Source organism: Castor canadensis, chromosome 6, assembly GCF_047511655.1.
Source record: "Castor canadensis chromosome 6, mCasCan1.hap1v2, whole genome shotgun sequence".
Taxonomy (NCBI): domain Eukaryota; kingdom Metazoa; phylum Chordata; class Mammalia; order Rodentia; family Castoridae; genus Castor; species Castor canadensis.
The window spans coordinates 15,841,648-15,860,152 of NC_133391.1; the positions used below are offsets into that span (position 1 = coordinate 15,841,648).

General features: G+C 43.4%; 1 protein-coding gene across 5 annotated transcripts in view; it reads left to right on the plus strand.

The window, feature by feature from the left end:
• The window catches only part of Galnt17 (polypeptide N-acetylgalactosaminyltransferase 17), a 433,611-nt gene that overhangs the window by 161,729 nt on the left and 253,377 nt on the right, over positions 1 to 18,505 (plus strand). Inside the window, exon 1 of one of the 5 annotated variants that reach the window (XM_074075768.1) lies at positions 7,686 to 7,704. The exons of the other annotated variants lie outside the window; for them this stretch is intronic. Within the exon in view, the coding sequence (XP_073931869.1) occupies positions 7,703 to 7,704 (2 nt within the window). The 5' untranslated portion in view covers positions 7,686 to 7,702. Of the gene's footprint in view, positions 1 to 7,685; positions 7,705 to 18,505 lie in introns of those variants that run through there. 5 annotated transcript variants of the gene reach the window in all.

Genomic DNA, 18,505 nt, shown 5'->3' on the forward strand with positions numbered 1-18,505 from the left:
TGGTGGGTCCTAAATCCAAGATGACCGGCGTCTCAGAAGAAGAAAAATGCAGACACAGATGCAGGCAGAGACCAGAGTGATACAGCTATAAACCAGGGGTCACTGAGGACGGCTGGCCACCTGCACGAGCCAGGAAACAGGAGGGAGACATCTCCCCAGAGCCCTCAGACCATGATCCTATGTTAACACCTTAACTCAGGACATTTGACCTCCAGAGCTATAAACGAAGAAACTCCATTTGTTCTAACTCACTTGGTCTGTGGTGCTTCCTTCTGGCAGCCCGAGAAAACGCAGCCTAAGGGTAAGGCCAGCCACTGGGATTTCACATAGAGACATGAAGCCAGGCATGGTGGTGCACACCTGTAATCCTAGCACTTGGGAGGTGGAGACAGGAGGAGCACAGATTCTAAGCCAGCGTCTGCTACATAGCAAGACTGTCTCAAATGAAACAAAGCCAATGATGAAATAGAATAAGGAAGTGTCACGGTGCGCTTTGTGTTGCTAGAGGTCTTCTGAATGCTGTTTGTAGAGAGCAGGTGTGAGGCCAGGAGTCTGGCTGGGAGGACAGTCAGGTAGGAGGCCAGGGTGGGCAGTGCAAGTGTGTTGGAGCAATTCGGAAGGTTTTAGTTGAAACACGGGCACGTGCGCAGAGAGGTAATTCCTTGGCTCCCAGGGGAGGGCAGGGTGTTGGAGATGTACCTGTGCAAGTGCCATAGTTGTGATGACTGCCAAAGGTGTGTGTGTGTGTGTGTGAGAGAGAGAGAGAGAGAGAGGCAGAAACACAGGAGTATAAGGTGAGGGCCCCAGACTGAGGGTTACGCACCTGCACCCCAGAATTTACAGTGTGGGGAGAGGAGAGAAATTCAGGAAAGGGTGTGGAGAAGGAAGGAATAACTGGTGAAGAGGAAGGAAAGCGAGAATGTGGAGAGTGAGAGGCTTGTGCTCTGGAAGCAGGCACTGAGTGCTAGCAGCAGGAAGCTTGGAGCCCAGCATGTGAAGTTCATTGATGACTCTATGGGGGGTGTTCAGCCCTCATTTGGGAGTGGGGAAATGGGAGCACAAACTGCACTTGATGATTCTTTTTTTTTTTGGCAGTGCTGGGGATTGAACCCACAGCCTTGTGCATGCATGTAAGCAAATGCTTTACCATGGAGCCACAACCCATCCCGTCCTGATGAATTTTATTGCAAAAGGGAGAAGAGGCATGGGCTTGTAGCTGATGGTGAGGGAAGGGAAGAGGGAGGGAGGGAGGAAGAAGAGAGGGAGGAGGGAAGGAAGGAAAGAGGGAAAGAAGGAAGGAAGGAAGAACTAGGTTAGTCATGTAGTAGAATTATTCATCACGATTTTTTATTTTGTCTTTCATGACATTGACATTTTGGAAGACTGAATCAGGTATTTTGTAAAATGTTTCCAGTTTGCATTTGTCTGATGCTTCCTCAGAGTTGGCTTACGCTTTGGTGGCACGCTGCTGTGAAAACGGTGCTTCGTTCACATCATTGTATCTCGTCAGGACACACGTAGGGTCTGTTTGTGTCATTACTGTGTTACTGTGGATCGTGGGTTGGGTTGACGCTGGGTCTGAGAGGGGCTCCATTGTTCCCCTAATGTTCTCTGGCTCAGTGTTGAATTAGTAGGCAGTGGGCATCTGGGGTTTTCTTACTCCTGTTCTAATGGAAATGTTTCTAGTGTTTCCAGCTAAGTGAGATGCTGGCCCTGTTTGGGACTACAGTGTCATTGTTGATCACAGCAAGAAAGTATTAATGCATTCTTTTTCTGGAGTTTTATTATTAGGGTTGAGTATTGATTTTGTCATACTTTTTTAAATATCTTCAGCAACAGCACAGACCATTATAGATTTTCTCTGTATCTGTAAGGTTGTACATTATATCATCAGATTTCCTACTATTGAAACAAATTGGTATCCGTGAAATATGTTCCACCCCACCAGGTCATGGTGTGCTGTTTTCTTAATGGATTCTGTTCACCAATATTTTATTTAAAACTGTGTATCAATATTTGTAACTCTCTTCCTCTCTCCCTCTACCTCTATTTTTTCTCTGTCTCTGTATCTCTCTCTCTCTCTCTCTTCACTCTCTCCCTTTTCTTTGTATTGTCTTTAAGAAGTATCATTAAGAAGTGATGGTGGTCAAGCCTGTAATCTCAGCTGCTAGGTAGGTAGAGATTGGAAGAATGTGGCTCAAGGCCAACCTGGGCAAGAAGAATAACAAAACATTAGAAATGTTTTGGGCTGGGCGTAGTGGTCATGCCTGTCAACCCAACTACATAGGAGAAGCACAAATAGGAGGATGGCAGTCCAGGCAGGCCCCAGGGGAAAAAAGTGAGACTGTATCTAAATAACCACGCAAAAGTGGCAGAGCACCTGCCTAGCAAGGCCTAAGCCCAGAGTTCAATGCCCCAGTATTATTCAAACAAACAAACAAACAAACAAATAAAAGTTCTTATCAATATATTTAAAAAGAATTAGGAAGTTTTCTTTCCTTGTCACTGCTCAGAACAACTTGTGGAATGTTATAATTCTGGTTTTTACAAGTTAGGTAGAATCCATCAGTGAAATCATCTGGGCTTGAGTTTTTAATTTCTAATCTCTTGGCAGTTTATTTTCCCTGGGAAACAAGTCTGTTTAAGTTTCTGTCTCTAACGAGGTCAACTGTGATAAGCTGGCTTTCCCTTGGAAATTATCTATACAGCGTTTCAGACTTACTTGCATAGGTGATCCACATATCAGCCTTTCCCTAAGAAAAGCACTCTGTGTCAGTGATTACCTCCTCCTTGGGCTGCTTATTTTACATTTGTGCTTTCTCCTACTTCCCATCTTTGATTAAGTTGGAAAGAGATTGTCTCTTTTGTTCATTACTTTCTGAAAACCAGAACTTTGATTTATCTATCACATCTTGTATTTTAGATTCTAGAATTCTTCGATTGCTGCCTTTTGTACTTATTACTGCCTTTTTGTGTTTCCTTTGGGTTTATTCTGTTAATCTTACTCTTTCTGTAAAAGCTTACCAAGCTTGTAATGTAACACAGGTACTTTTATTACAAAAAGTTTTTTAGGTTTTAATTATTTTTCTTTTTACTGCTTGAAAGTTTCATACTGATTCTTATAGTGCTGATATTATTATTATTCAGAAATTGTTTAATTTGAGTTTCTATTTTCCCTGTCATTCAAGATGAGGAGACCAAGGGAGAAGGTAAAGAAGGAGAGAAAGATAGCAAATAATAATGAAGTAATGACATCTGTGTGGGAACAAAACATGGGGAAACTTGCTGAAAACTGTTAACACAGATGGGCGAAAATGGGGAGGAAGGGTAGTTTGGAGGGGTTACATTGATTTAAGCACAATGCATGAGCAGGTGTCACACCAAGGCAAAAATCCCACAGAACAACAAACAGAAACCTAAACAATGAAGGACAAGAATGAGAAACAGGTCACGCTAAGGGGGAGGCCACATATGAGAGGGAGGGTGAAAGAAGGAAGTGAAGATGGTTGATGTACTTCCTATATAAGAATGAATTTAGAATTTTTAAGCCTGTTGAAACCATCAGAAGAATATGACTAAGGTAGAAAGAGAAAAAATGGAGGAGATGAGCCAATTCAGGATATAATACATATATGCGTGGAAAAGTTACAGTAAACTCCCTGTACAGCTATCCAAAACAAACAAAAATGTCTTTTTTCAAAATGGCGAACAGGAAGGTAAAACAGGTTCTGTTTGGGGTTTGGCACCAGAGGGAGGGGGGAGGATGTAAGGAAAGGGTGTAGGAGGGTGAATATGGTGGAATATTATGTACACATGTATGAAAATGGAAAAATGAAACCTGCTGAAACTGTTCCAAGAATGGGGGAGGGAGATAAAGGAGAATGATGGGGGGGAGTGAATTCAACTATGGTATACTATAAGATCTTTTGTAAATGTCATAATGCACCCCCAGTACAACTTGAATATGGTAATAAAAGTAAAATAAAAATTTAAAATAGGTTTAAAAGTTTCCAGATGATGGCTTTTAAAATGTTAATAATTTTAAATTTTATTGCATTGTGATCAGTGAGCATTGTTTGTAGTATTTCTGTTTTATCAATGTTATTGATGTTTCCTTTGTGGTTCTCTGTTACAAATCTACCTTTGAGTCGAAGACACATTGTGTATTTTCTGAGAGTAAAGTTTGATGTCTATTCCTGCTAGTTCTGTCTTCTTGATTGGATTGTATGAAGTCTTACCTATTTTTACTCATTGTCTTTGATGTGCTGGTGCAAACGGTGGGGTGTTATTATGTCGTATTACTGTTGAGTTCTGTCCACTTCTTGTATCGCCTGTGTTGATTCATACAGTTGGTTGCTATATGGTTTGGTGCATAGATATGAAAAATGTTACGGTTTCACGATCAGTTATGACTTTTAATATTAAAATGCCCTTTGACATACTTCATTGGTCTCATTCAATATTTTGGGCTTGAATTCTACTTTTGTGCTGTCAGAGTCACTTTTTTCTTATTGTTTTCATTTGTATCTCTTTATTTTTTAGTTTTTCTGATTTGCTCTTTTAGGTGCATCCTTTGCATTCTGCATATAATTTGATCTTACTTTGTGAGCCAAACTGAAATTTTTTCAATTAATAGGCGAATCAGCCCTTTCACATTTACTAATATGGATCCAAATTTTGTTGTGTTACTTTGTTACAATTATGTGTGTTATATTTATTTGTGCTTCTTTCTGTACATGGTACACTTTTTTATTTTTTAACAATTTTCTTTTGGGATTTATTTGTTCTGAAGATGCTAATTCTTTTTATTTTACACATGATTTCCTTAATTTAAATGATCTATTTCCTTAATTTGCTACTGAACATAATACAGTCTGATCTGCCAGTTTTTGTGTTGTTTTGCAGGACTTTTGGGGCCGGGGATTGAAGCCAGGGTACATGCTCTGCCCCTGAAGTCCACCACATCAATGGCCACCTGGCTATTAATCTCCATCTGCTCTCTAACCAAAAATAAACAAGCTTGTTCTGCTCTTCTCTGCCTTCTATGTTGTCCTATTTTTAGCTGCAGTTCTTCTCTGTGAAAGCTTCTAGAAAACTTCTAGTTTCCTATGCTGGTTCCCACTCTGCTTTAGTCTTGGATCGATAGTGAAATATCAGTCTCCCCAGCCATCTCTTGTCCTGGGAGTGTCCTCTGGGACTTCAGTGGGACAGAGCTTTCCAAATTATTGCATGTCTGAGGCATTACCTGTTGGCCTTGATACTTGACGGACAGCCTGTATAGCTGGGTTTCCAGTCCTTCCGTTTCACTTTTGCTTTTCCTCAGTTTTTCAAAAATCCTGTTCTGTATTGCTTTGCTTGGTAGATTGCTTTTGAGAAGTTAAGACACCAGTTTTATTCTTTTATATTTGTTAATTGATATATAGAGGACCTTGGTTGGAGTTCTTGAGGATTTTTTTCTCATCTTTTAAAGTCTAATCATTTTATGGTGTAATTCGTGGAATCCATCATTCTGGCACAATTTTCTAGAAGCAGTTTAAATGTTTTCAACATGTAGATTTAGATTTAATTCTGGGAACTCTCTTGGGTTTATAGTTTTAAATATTAGCTGTAATCTATTGTTTTGTTTTTCATTGTCTTGGGATTTTCTTGAATGGCCCTATGAAATTTTCTTTTTCTTTTTTTTCTTCCTTCCCTTCTCTTTGTTAATGGCAGGGTGCAGTCTGTGATCAGAAGATTTCCAAATTCTTTGTCCCATGTGGAAGAATCCATGGCAGGACACATTGGTGTAATAGATTTTATTACAAGTCAGGGAAGGGAATAACAAAAGGGGAATGGGAGGACCAGGTGGAAGCTGGAAGCAGAGAGTGCTTTTCTTTTCCAGGTGCTTTTAAAACTTATGCTAACCTATGGGATGGGAAGAACCAGGTGATTCTCAACCAACAATCAATGAGTGGGGAGTGGCATGTGTGGTCCCTGGGCTAGGGTGCCAGTAACCTGCACACATTTGCACTTGAAAAGAAGGCTCTGTGAAGGACAGGAATGTTCAATCTGAAATACAATATGAAGTCAGATATTTTCTAAGAGTCCCAGAACTTTCCCTAATTCTAGCCTTCCCTCCCCTCTCTTTTCCTCCCCTCCCCTGTGGTTCCATGTCATTTCTGAGGTGATATGATTTATTTTTATCTTTTGTTCTTTTTCTTTTCAGATTTGTGTCACCTCTTTGTTTCTTCCTACTGTCTCTTTGTGGAGAGCATTGAGGGGTATGGGGAATTGAACCCGGGGCTCTGCACATGGTCAGCAGCCTGTACCTCTTGAGCCACCTCCCTAGCTCTTTTGTTTGTTCTTTATTTTTCAGATAGGGTTTCACCACTACCTGGTCTAGAACCCCTGGTCCTCCTTCCTCTTCCCCCTCACCACCCCATATTTCTCATTTTAAAATGTTTGTTTGAGGACACTTGGGTTTGAGGTGCTGATGGTGTTTTCTTTCTCCTTCGGGATTAATATGGGGTATCAAGTGAAGTTTGATTTTCTGTTTTCATTTTCTTTGGATATGATGACTTTGTGTATGTGGGTTCTGCTTTCTCTGTTACTTTTGTAGATTTGGGATCACGTTCACCATCCCTGCTTCCATGGCATCATTGTTGATCACTGTCACAAGTCTGGGTGTATTTGTGTGTGGGTTTGTCGTGGGAAGGGAGCTGTGTCACCTGGCCTTGGGGTCTCCTTTGCATTGTAGGACTCTGAGGCTCTGCCTTTTGTTATTTTCCCTCACCATGCAGTGTGTAAGGTTGCTTTTCTGTCCTTCCATCCTCTCTCCCAGATGCAACACCCGGGGACAGGCACATTTGAAGTCCTGTCTTTGCTGCAAACGCTGTCATGCACCTCAGCTCTTTTTTCACATTTCCACACCTGAGCTAGACTCTCTTTCTGTGTTAGTTTTGATCTGTGTCCGGCTTACTGCCTAGCTTCCCTCTTTCCTGTTCCCCATGTCTCTCAGGTTGCTCTGTGGGGGCTGCAATAGGAGGGAGGGAGAGAGAGAAAGAGAAGAGAGAAGAGAGAGAGACAGAGAGAGAGAGAAGAAGAGAGAGAGAAGAGAAAGAGTTGCCCACTATCAGTATGAGTGTGTTTTAATTTGAAGTTTGGGGATTCTGTTATAAGAATTGTACAGTTTGTAGCATTATCCTTTTTTTGGCTGTTATTTATTATTTGGCAGACTGTGCTAAGAGATTAGAATTTATGGACCCCACCTTTTCGTTATTTTTTAGTGGGGCGACCCCAGACTCAAAGTTCATGTGGATGGGAATGCTTACCTGTGTCAGTGGAGGAGCCGCGTTGAACTCTGGGGCTCTCGTTCAAGTGCAGATCCTGGGTTCCTCTCTGTGGATGGCACTGGGCTCTGGGAGTGGGCCGGGACTGGGTGTTTCAAGTGACTTCTAGATGGTCCTTAAGCATAGTAAGTTTGAGTCACTGGTATACACAATAAAAAATGTAAAATTAAAAAGTAAGATACAGGTTCAGTAGCCCTTATCTGAAATGCTTGAGACCAGATGTTTTAGACTTTGCAGGGGTTTTTATTATTATTTTGGAATATTTGCACAAATTTCACAGATTAAGTAACCCTAGATTCCATTTTCAGATTTGGGCTACTCACCCTGTCTAGAAATGTCAGTACTGAAAACCAGAAATTTGGGGAACTCATAGTATGTAAGTATCCAGTCTGTTACTCATTTCTACATGCGTTCAATAAGAATGGATCGATTATCAGTAAGTAGCTAGTCATATGGCTTTCATCAGTAACATTTGTTTCTTTCTTTCTTTTTTTTTTTTTTTTGTGGTACTGGGGTTTGAACTCAGGGCCTTCACCTTGAGCCACTTCACCAGCCCTTTTTTGTGAAGTGTTTTTTCGAGATAGAGTCTCGAGAACTATTTTCCCAAGCTGGCTTCAAACCACAACCCTCCTGATCTCTGCCTCCTGTGTAGCTGGGATTACAGGTGTGAGCCACTGGTACCCAGCAGAACCATTTGTTTCTTAACCACTAGTAAGTTTTTAGAAAATTCTCTCAATCCATGTAATTTACACTCTCCTTGTTAGGGAGAGGCGCACTGGCAATCTCATGTTGAAGATTTAGTAAAAACAAAACATCTTCAGTGCCTGTAATAACGTACAGATAAGGCCACCTTTCCATAGCTTGTGTAGTGATAAGCCACATTCCACCGCCACCTTTCCCAGTACTTTGGAAGTGACTTCTCCATCACACACCGTTCTTCCTTCTGTTCCCTGATCCAGGGATTCATCTGAACTGGAAATCCCATTTCTTTTCCATGGAAGTGACAATGGTGGAGAGCATGTGGTGTCTGTATTGGCAGTCATAAAATCTAAGCAATCAGATGAATTAAATTTAAGCAAATGAGTTCACTCACGGTCTTTATAAAACAGCTAAGATACCACATTGGCCCATAGGCTTGCTTTGGACTGTGTGGTTTTCATTGCATTCTGTCGAGTCATATGAATTTGTTATTTGACCAACAATGGCAATTTCATTACATACAACCTAATATTTCATTTCCTTGAAATTCATCCCTGTGTAGGAATGAGCTTGTGGCTTCATTAATCAGAAGAGTCAGGTAACCACACTACGCCTTTCTCTTCATTATGTGTGAATTATTTATTTAGCTTCTACTTGTCAGGATTTTAGAAAGTTCTTATGTACCGAGGGCTAAATGAATTATTCACACTTAACTGAAAGATCTTAACATGCTTTCTGTGATATACAGATGTTTCCTGATGGGGCTGCATTTCAATAAACCCATGGAAGTAGAAAATATCTTAAGTTGAAAATGCATTTAAAATATCTCACTGGGTGTGGTGGCGTACACTTTTAGTTCTAGCCCTTGGTGGCTGAGGCAGGAGGATGGTGAATTTGAGGACAGCTTGGGCTGCATAGTGAGACCCTGTCTCAAAAGTGAAATGAAATAAAAGAAGAGAAAACCCACTGAACATCAGATCATAGCCTGGCCAATCTTCAGTTTGGAATCCGATGCTGATGTTACCCTACACTTACCCACAAATCCTATTAATTCTCTGTTGAAAGTCTGAACGTGTTGTGGAGACACTTTTGCATTGTTATAAAGCTCAAAAATCAGTAAGTAGATCCATCCTAAGTAGGGGAACCCCTGTGAATGGAAATCATCCTAGGATTGGAGTGTCCTTAAAACACCGCCATGGGAACCGTGTTTTGTCTGTGATCTGGGAATCAGAAGTTAAGAAGGTTAACATGGTTGACGAACTTTCTATACAAGAATGAATATAGAGTTTTTAAACCTGTTGAAGGTTTAAAAAAGGGAACTAAGGTAGAAAGGAGAAAAATAGAGGAGATGAAGGAATTTGGGTTATAATACATGGAAATGTCACAAGGAAACTCCCTGTGTAGCTATCTTAAACAAACAAAAATGTCAATTTTTTTCATTTCCAACCTCAGACTAGAAGGGTGTAACTGGTCCTGTCTGGGTGAGGTTTGGCACAGTGGGAGGAGGGGAGGATATAAGGAAAGGGTGTAGGAGGTGAATATGGTGGAATATTATGCACTCATGTATGAAAATGGAAAATAAGACCTGCTGAAACTGTTCCAGGAATGGGAGAAGGGGATAAAGGAGAATGATGGGTATATTTGGCACCCACTAGTGTCATTTTTTTTATTACCCAAGAGTCTCGAGGGACCCTCTCCCCCTTTTATATCCATCTTTGATCGTCAATAAGTCTTGGGAAGTAATCGTTAATTCAGCCAACAACAGTTGCGTGTGTACTATGGGGTGGACACGGAGGAATGTGAACATGAACCAGACACACTCTTTGACTGCAAGGAGTTTTGGGTCTAGTGCAGAGGCAAGCGTGCCTGGCTGGTTCCTTGGCAGAATGGAAGGGCTGTGACATTGAGTTCCTGAAACAATTTCCGCCTGTTACCTAGATTAAATATCTCCTGCTTTAGGTTACATACAAATCTGGGTGACTGCAGCACAATATATGTTACAAGTGGCATCGGCTCTTGATTGGAAATGAACTCAGAGCATGAGTACGTGGGGAGGAAGATAAAAGGTTGAGTTCAATTTGTCTGGACATTTGTTCACGCGCTTGAACCATGACTGAGGCTATGTGCCATTCTGGTCTGGAAGAGGGGGCTCTTTTCCAGTATGAGATTTTTGTCTTTGTGACTAAACCACTTGTGGGTGAGTGTGTCTGCCTGCAGACTGACACTGTGCCCTCCAGCAATGCGAACCATGCTTCATTGGTTCAAAGACCACGCTTCTCCAACACATTCCACCAAATGTACTTGAGGGCAATTAGAATGCTTGCACCTGCTGTGTACAAACCTCCCCAGAAACCAAAGCTCTCCTAACTGGCAGTCGGAGTAATTCTGAAGATTAAAGCTGGTGATTCGCAGAGCTCTTGGTTCATTTGCTTCCCGCAAATATCAAGATTAACAAAGAAATTCATTGATCCCATTTTGCCTCCTTGAAGCTCGTACAGAGACATAGGGACCTCATTTCATATGGCTGCGTGAGTCACATGAACACTCGCTATTGCTCTTTTTGTTTTTAATTTCCAGCATGTGGATTTGCTGGCATGGTGCCTAGCAAAAGTGTCTCAAGGAAACAAATGCACTTACAGGTATTTGTACAGGACACAGTGCGCCTAGCCCCTCCCCCACTAACAGCCTTCTGCATGGGTTGGGGGGAAGTGTGGTCAAGTTGCAGCTCCAAAGGTCAGCTCAGGTCTCAACTCAAAGACTGCCCTGAGTGCTTGGTGTTGCGTCATCTCAGCCACTCCTTTCTGAGCAAGTGGCTATCCGAGTTAATTTGCTTAGTAACTAGTATTTTTAGACAATATGCACATTCCACATTGCCCTGAATTTTGTACCAGGCTCTGGGAAATAGACTAGTGATTGTGAGGCAAAGTCCTGACCCACAGAGCAGAGAAATCCTTTCCAAATACGTCTTGGTCACTTTCTAGAAATCAATGGCCAATGCTGGCCGCCATGTTAGAACCTTTCTCTGGACTCCTTGCCCCTCCATTGCCTTTGGTGCTTTCTCTTCTCCCAGCTTGGAATTCTCCTCTGTTCTCTGACTTCTCCTTTTTCTGACTCGAAAACCATCTGACTTTTGTCCTCCTTCCTAGCCATTAGGTAACATGCCCACAGCTTGCAAGTGGCGGACTAGGAAGTCAAAGTTAGGCCTCAACAGAGATTCCTGCCACACCAAGGGGTTCCCACATGGTTTTGCACTTTCCTGTTCCAAGCATCTTAGATGAAGCTTCTTGCTCCAGCCTTAGTCTTTACAGGACTCAGGTCCTCTGCCGACGTCCCACCACCATCCCACCAACGTCCCACCAATGTCCCATCAACGTCCCACCACCGGCCTTCTACCAGGTGGCAAGCTGAAACCCGAGCTTTGGACCCAAGGCCCAAACTCCTGAGACTCCATATGCCAGTTCCGCCATATGCAGGTCCGGCCACCCGCCCCTAAACACCAAATAGAGGCTTGGTGAAGGCAGGGAAAGGAGGTTTATGACACGGCTCGGGACATCCATGGGAAGAGGCAGGGTTACACTCAGCCCATCTTCAGCCATCTTCAGGGTACAGACATGAGCTATAGGTTTAAGCAGACAAAGAACTGGGGGCAGGGTACAAAAGTCTGCATAGGTAAACAGTCCCAGTCACAGGTGTGGTCTGGTTGACCATTGTCTCAGTCCAAGGGTTTCCAGAGGGGTTCCAGAGAAGATGTCATCACTGTCATCACTTGAGGGAGCCATCAGTTCCCATGAGATGATCGCTCCTGCTCCAGGTGCAGCCTCGTCACTATAGGTCATTGTCCTCATTTGGAGGGGTGTCTGTCCTGCAAGTCCCCACTGTTCCTTATGGGAAGTTTCAGTCTCTTGTCATGAAGATGTCATCAGTCCTTTCTGGAATCCAAGGTGATTGCAAAGTGACTGCAAAGAGAATGGCTTAGAGCAAAGACAGATACAAAATGGAGGCAGGGGTGCCAAGCTTCTCCTGTTTGTAGTTAATTTGTGGGCCTGAGTAAGGAGTCAGTGCTTTTCAGCAAATGCAGTTTGAGCACCTCTTATAATTCCAGGGGTGGAATTTGAAGTATAACATACCACATTGCCCAGTAACAGCCTTCCTAGAATCATGCCTTTGGATCTTTAGCAAAGCAGAGCATTCTATGGAATACTGCAAACATGTGGCTAAATACTGTTCGCTGGAATCCACTGGCCATTACTAAAACAATTTTAACCGCAGGCACAGAGTCAGGTGTGAAAAGTGTTGGAGGAGAAGAGCCCAGCTGTGGGCACTCACTCTGAGGAGGTTTTGACTTTGTCTGTGGTAACTTAGCCCTGCCTGCTGGCCGGGCCAGGAGCAAGGTTTCTGGAGGACGTTAGAGCATCAGCGAGGCCCATTTGCTAGGGCTGAGTACTTTGTGAGGACGGCTCCTTTTCAGCTGCTCCTTACTACTCTGCTTTTCCTCAACCCAGACTTCTCTTCTTTTGCAGTACTGGGGCTTGAACTCAGGGTCTACACCTTGAGTCACTCCACCAGCCCATTTTTATGATGGGTTTTTTCGGCATAGGGTCTTGCAAACTGTTTGCTGGGCTGGCTTTAAACCATGATCCTCCTGATCTCTGCCTCCTGAGTAGCTAGGATTACAGGCAGCCGGCTCTCAACCCAGACTTCCGAAATGAAGCCTTAACTCATTGCATCTGTCGCCCCCCACCAACAGTCCCTCTCGGTGACACCACACTGAACGTACACATGTGCAGACGTCTCCTGTGATTTTCTGTCTGCCAAAGCCACACAGATTATAAAGCCTTTGTCATTCTGAAGGATTCTGCTATCTCATTCTCCAAGTGACTTTACCTGTCTGTACATCAGTATGTGAGTGTCTTGCTTCACACCAGGCAGTGACTGGTTTTTCAACTTGGTTTTCTAACCTGAACGATAAAAATCAAATTTGCTTATGATTGTTCTCAGGTGTGTTTCTTTGGTTACTAGAGGGGTGATGTGTGGTGCAGGGGCCTTTGGTAGAGAGAAGCTCATCTGCCCTTGTGTTTGATGTGTCTGTGGTTGTTTTTGGATGCACACCCCCGAGCTCTGTGAGTTTACCTTTTAGGGATGGGGCCAGGTTAGGGTTAGACCTCCTCATGTTCCTGGCGACTGGAAGATTGGAAAAGCAGATCCTAGCTAGTTACCTGCTACTTTGATGGCCCTCTAGTGAGAGGTGGGTCTGCCAGCTCCTCCTAAGTTTAATAACAGCCAGGCACCCCATCCGTTTTTGGGAGTTGCTACAAGATAAAATCATTCTGATGACTTGAACTGAAAAATACTGATTTCTGCCATTAATGTCGTTAGTTTATAGAACCAGCTGTCATTGTTTAGGTTAGTTTCTGTGGTCAAGAATGTGCCTTTTTCCAGGCACTGGTGGCTCATGCCTGTAATCCCAGCTACTCAGGAGGCAGAGATCAGGAGGGTTGAGGTTCGAAGCCAGCCCCAGCAAATAGTTCACAAGACCCTATCTCTAAAGTACCCAACACAAAAAAGGGCTGTGGAGTGGGTCAAGTGATAGAGCCTGCTTAGCAAGTGTGAGGCCCTGAATTCCAACCCCAGTGTGGCAAAAAAAAAAAGAACGTGCTTTTCGTTGTGGAGTTTAGTCAGGGTGGGGTAGAGGCAAGGCGGTCTGAGTTCCACGCAGAGAACTGTGGAGTATTGTCACCCTCCAGATCTGTGGCTTCTGCATCCATGGGTTGACAACATTCTGAGGGGGGAGTGTGGGGGAGAGGGGATTGCATGTGTACTGACTTCTCCTGTCGCCATTCCTTAAGCTAGAGTGTAACAATTGTTCAAATGGCATTTCTGTTGTGTCATCATGAGCTAATTGAAAGCAGAGGAGTAGGGCACCGGAGGCTCACGTCTGTAACCCCTGCTACTCAGGAGACAGAGATCAGGAGGATGGCAGTTCAAAGCCAGCCCGAACAGATAGTTCCTTAAGACCTATCTCAAAAAATCCCATCACAAAAAAGGGCTGGTGGAGTGGCTCAAGGTGTAGGCCCTGAGTTCAAACCCCAGTGCCACACACACACAAAGAGCAGAGGAGGGTGTGTTGCTTACATGCAAATAGCACAGTACTGTATATAGGGGAGTTGGATCCCTGGGGTCCCTGGAACCAGTCCCTTAGACACTGAAGGATGACTGTGTCCAAGTCAGACACGAGGCCATCGGGCGATGTGTCCACAGGTGCTCAGGCCAAAAAGGAAGAGGCAGAGCAGGAGGAGAACAGACATGGGACAACCTGAGTCGTGATCCAGGGAGTGTGGCATGAGTGATCTGTGGACAGAGCGTGTGTATGCCAGCCTCCCTTTTGAAAGCCTCTGAGGTCTCATCTTTGACTGATTTGAAGGGATACTTGTTCTCTGATTTGGACATGTGCTACCTGTGCTCCCGTCACTCTACTGCTTTATAAATCTGGTCATGGGTGCTTCTGCTGCTCAGGACCATGTCTGGATTTGATACACTGGCTCCAGAATATCTTGTCCTGCGCTATTTTCGTGTCTTCACCCCAGTCGCTGTCTGAAAACACCTCTTTCTGTTTTTTTGTTTTTGGTTTTTTTTCAGTACATCTTGAGCCACTGCACCAGCCCTTTTTTGTGTCCCCCGAGGGACGCCATGCTTTTTCTTTCTGTTTGTGTATATGCCATTCGTTTTGCGTGGAGAGTGACCTCTTCTTCCCAGTTGTCCCTTTTCCAAGCCCTCTTGGTGCTTCACCCTGCAGATCAAACTTCATCTCCTGTGCCGGGAACCCCATCGATCTCTGGAAGCAGAAAGAAACTCCCAGAACACCCTGAACGAACCTGCCTTGTGACATTTGTCATTCCTTGTCATAATTATGATTTTCGTGTCATTTTCCCTTCTGGAGCTGTGAGATTTTTCAGGACAGCAGTGAGATCTTTAAAAATTTCTGTGTCTTCAACACTGTGGGCCCATAATTGATGCTCAGTTTTGCAAATGTCACAGTTAAGCTGATGTTTCTGGGAGCTCTAGATACACTTGTCCCCTGCTGTGTTAAAGATGAAGAAACAGGTTTTTTAGAAGGATACATGATCTGTGTCACAATCAAGGGACAGGTATCGACCTCCATCCGTGATAAGCACTGAAGCATGTCTGTACCGCTCAGCGCTCTAGGATGAAAAATCGTGGGAATTAAATAAAGTCACCGTCCCCAGGATGATGAGTTTCTTTTCCAGTGATCTGATGTGGCATCTTCAACCAGGTGTGACAAATACCCTGGAGGGGGCTCAGTCTCCCTTACAACTACAGGTTCTTCATTTAAATCCTTGGAATACTGGAATATCTGGTCCACACAACCCACTCATGCCCCAGGCTACCAGAATACCGTGTTAGTCAGCTTTCCGTGACTATAATAAATACTAGAGCTGGTAAACTTATCCAGAGCAAAGGTTTATGTGGCTCACAGTCGTGGAGATTTTAGTCTGATGGATTGGCTACCATTGCCTTAGGACTGTAGCAAGGCGGCACACAAATCATCATGGCAGGGAGCAAAAGACCAAGAAAGAGACCAGGCTTCCACAGTTTCCTTGAGGTCACATCCCCAGTGACCCCAGGACTCCCCAAAGGCCCTACTCTTTTTTTTTTTTGTGGTACTGGGTTTTGAATTCAGAGTCTATACCTTCAGCCACTCCTCCAGCCCTTTTTTTTTTAATGTTTTTTTTTTCTAGATAAGAACTTGTGAACTGTTTGCCCAGACGGGCTTCAAACCTTGATCCTCCTGATCTCTGCCTCCTGAGTAACTGGGATTACAGGTGTGAATCATGGCGCCCGGTTAGGCCTCACTCTTAAAGCTTCTACCACACTGTGGACCAAGCCTTTCCCTCATGGGCTTCGGGTGACATTTAAGATCCACACTGTGGCACATCCTCTTCCTCTGTTTATCTATTTAACAAATGTTAATCAAGCATCTGGAGTGAATCCAACTTATACATCAGCCAAAGAGATACGGTCCCTTATTTCACAGAACCTACAGGCTAGTGAGAAGAAGCGTGAGTTAGGGCCAAAGGCTGTATGGCAGTATTCACTATTGCCACCTGGGTTCCTGATTCCTGTATCAGGGGATGGGAGGAGTGAGTCCACTTTGAGTCCACGTGAAAGTGGACTCCAAGTTTGTGTGAGGTCTGATCTGTGGCATTTTAGAACGGGGGTGTGAGGGAAAGTGAAGAGAATGAAGACCTGTCTGAGGTGAGGCAGGCTAACATTAGAGAAAGTTTGGGACTCATAGAATAACAATATATTTCAGATTGACCACGCTGTGGCTCAGGAACCGCCCTCACCTGGGCTGGGAACCACCCACGCCCCTCCCCACTCATTGATTATGGATGGGAATCACCTGGTTCCTTCCTTCCCATGGGTTAGTGTAGGTTTTAAAAGCACCTGGAGAAGAGACGCAGGCTCTCTCTGCCTCCGGATTCTACTGGGGGCTCACCATGCCCCATTTTGTGTTTCCCTTCCCTAACTTTTAATAAACTCCATTTACACCCACATGTCCTGCCATGGATTCTTCCCCGTGGGACAAAGAGTTTGGAAATCTTCTGAGCACAGACTGCACCTGTGCTGTTAACAGAGGGATGGAGCCACGACAGGGAGGATTCTGGAAGGCTTTGAGAGGAAAAGGGAAATGGGATTAAAGAGGTGTGGAGTTTTCTTTTCCTGCTTTCTATCCCATAGCCAAAGTGCATCCTGCAGTTAGGAAATGCTCACATTTGCTTTATAAGTGGCTATTAATGCATGGCACTAGGTGCCAGTGGCTCAGGTGGACATTTCAGCTTCTTTCTAAAATGCACATATCCTGTGTGCATTTTGCCATATGGCTGGAGCTAATCCAGTTTTGAAATAAGGTTAGGGTCATTTCCAGTTTAAGTTTCTCAAGTCCTTTTAGAACTCCATGTTTTCTTCCCTTTTTTTTGGCAGCATCGGGATTTGAACTGAGGGCCTCACAGTTGCTAGACAGGCTAGGCAGCCCTAGAGCTCCATGTTTCTAATCCAGAAAAGTGAAGGAGTGGGATGGTTGATTTACGTCTATTGTACAAGCCTGTCAGGAAATAGCTTCTGGGTATAGAGGAAACTTGGAGGCCCATGTTGGTGGGCTCTGTTGTCCAGAGCTGGGTGATAAGGGGCAGACCATGACATTCTTCCCCAATATCTGTGTTTGCAAAGGTGGAGGATGAGTCGTGACTTTGGTTTTGACTCAGAACTCTGTTTTTAACTGTGGCCTCCGAGGACAACCATGGAATGACATGGTGTGTCTTGCTCGTGGCACTTGATGTCATGTCTGTGAACATCTAAGGCTGTTAGCCAAGCAATACGGTTTTGTCATCCATGAATGTGCTGGTGCGTTTTCTGTCTTCTATTTTCTCATGATAAAACATAAGCACAGAAAAACTGTAAAAAGCAGTAAAAATGGTTTGTAATCTCACCACAAAGAGACCAGATGATATTACATTGTTTAACTTCAAGAGTCTTTTATTACCAGTGAGGGTCTACTCATTTTCATGTGCTTTTTAGTTGTGTCTCTTTTATTCTCTCAACTGTCTTCTTTTTTTTGTTTGTTTGTTTGTTTGCAGTACTGAGGCTTGAACTCAGGGCCTACACCTTGAGCCACTCCACCCTTGAGCCCTTTTTTGTGATGGGTTTTTTTGAGATAGGGTCTCGCCAGCTATTTGCCAGGGCTGGCTTCAAACCACCATCCTCCTGATCTCTGCCTCCTGGGTAGCTGGGATTACAGGTATGAGCCACTGTGCCTGGCTGTGTTGCTATTTTTTTTTTTGGATGTTGGGTAGTATACGATCTTTTCCTCTTTAGCCATTGGTGTAGATGATTTTTGCTTTGCGGTGTGCTGGTGTCTTATTTTGGCCATTGGTTACTTTCAGCTATTATTAAACTATTTTCAACTTGGTAAATCTTCAATATCTACAAGTTATTCATTATGCTTTTATTTTTTTCTTATGTTTGGAATTCTCAATTTAAGTGGTTCGTTTTTCTGAAATTGACTGAAGTGTGCTTGGAGGCTAGAGTGTCACTATTTTATCCAATGGAGACAGAAATTCCAGCACCACTGGTTGACTCTGATAACTCCTTAGGATGGATGCTGTTTAAGATTGAGTCTCTTTCTCATCTCTTGGTTTTATTTCATTTGTCAAATGGATTACTCTAGGACCACACTGATTAAATTCTATTAGCTTTATATTGCATTTACATTGGTTTCCTCAATACCCTTTTTCCCTTTGGTGGTTTTGTTATTATTTCCTGTATTATTTCAGGTTTAATGTTGAAATCATTTGTCAAACACTAAGATTATTCCATAGAAATCTGTGTAAAAGTAACGCATAGGTTTTTTTTTTTTTCTTTCTTTTTGTGGTTCTGGGGTTTGAACTCAGGGCCTCTAC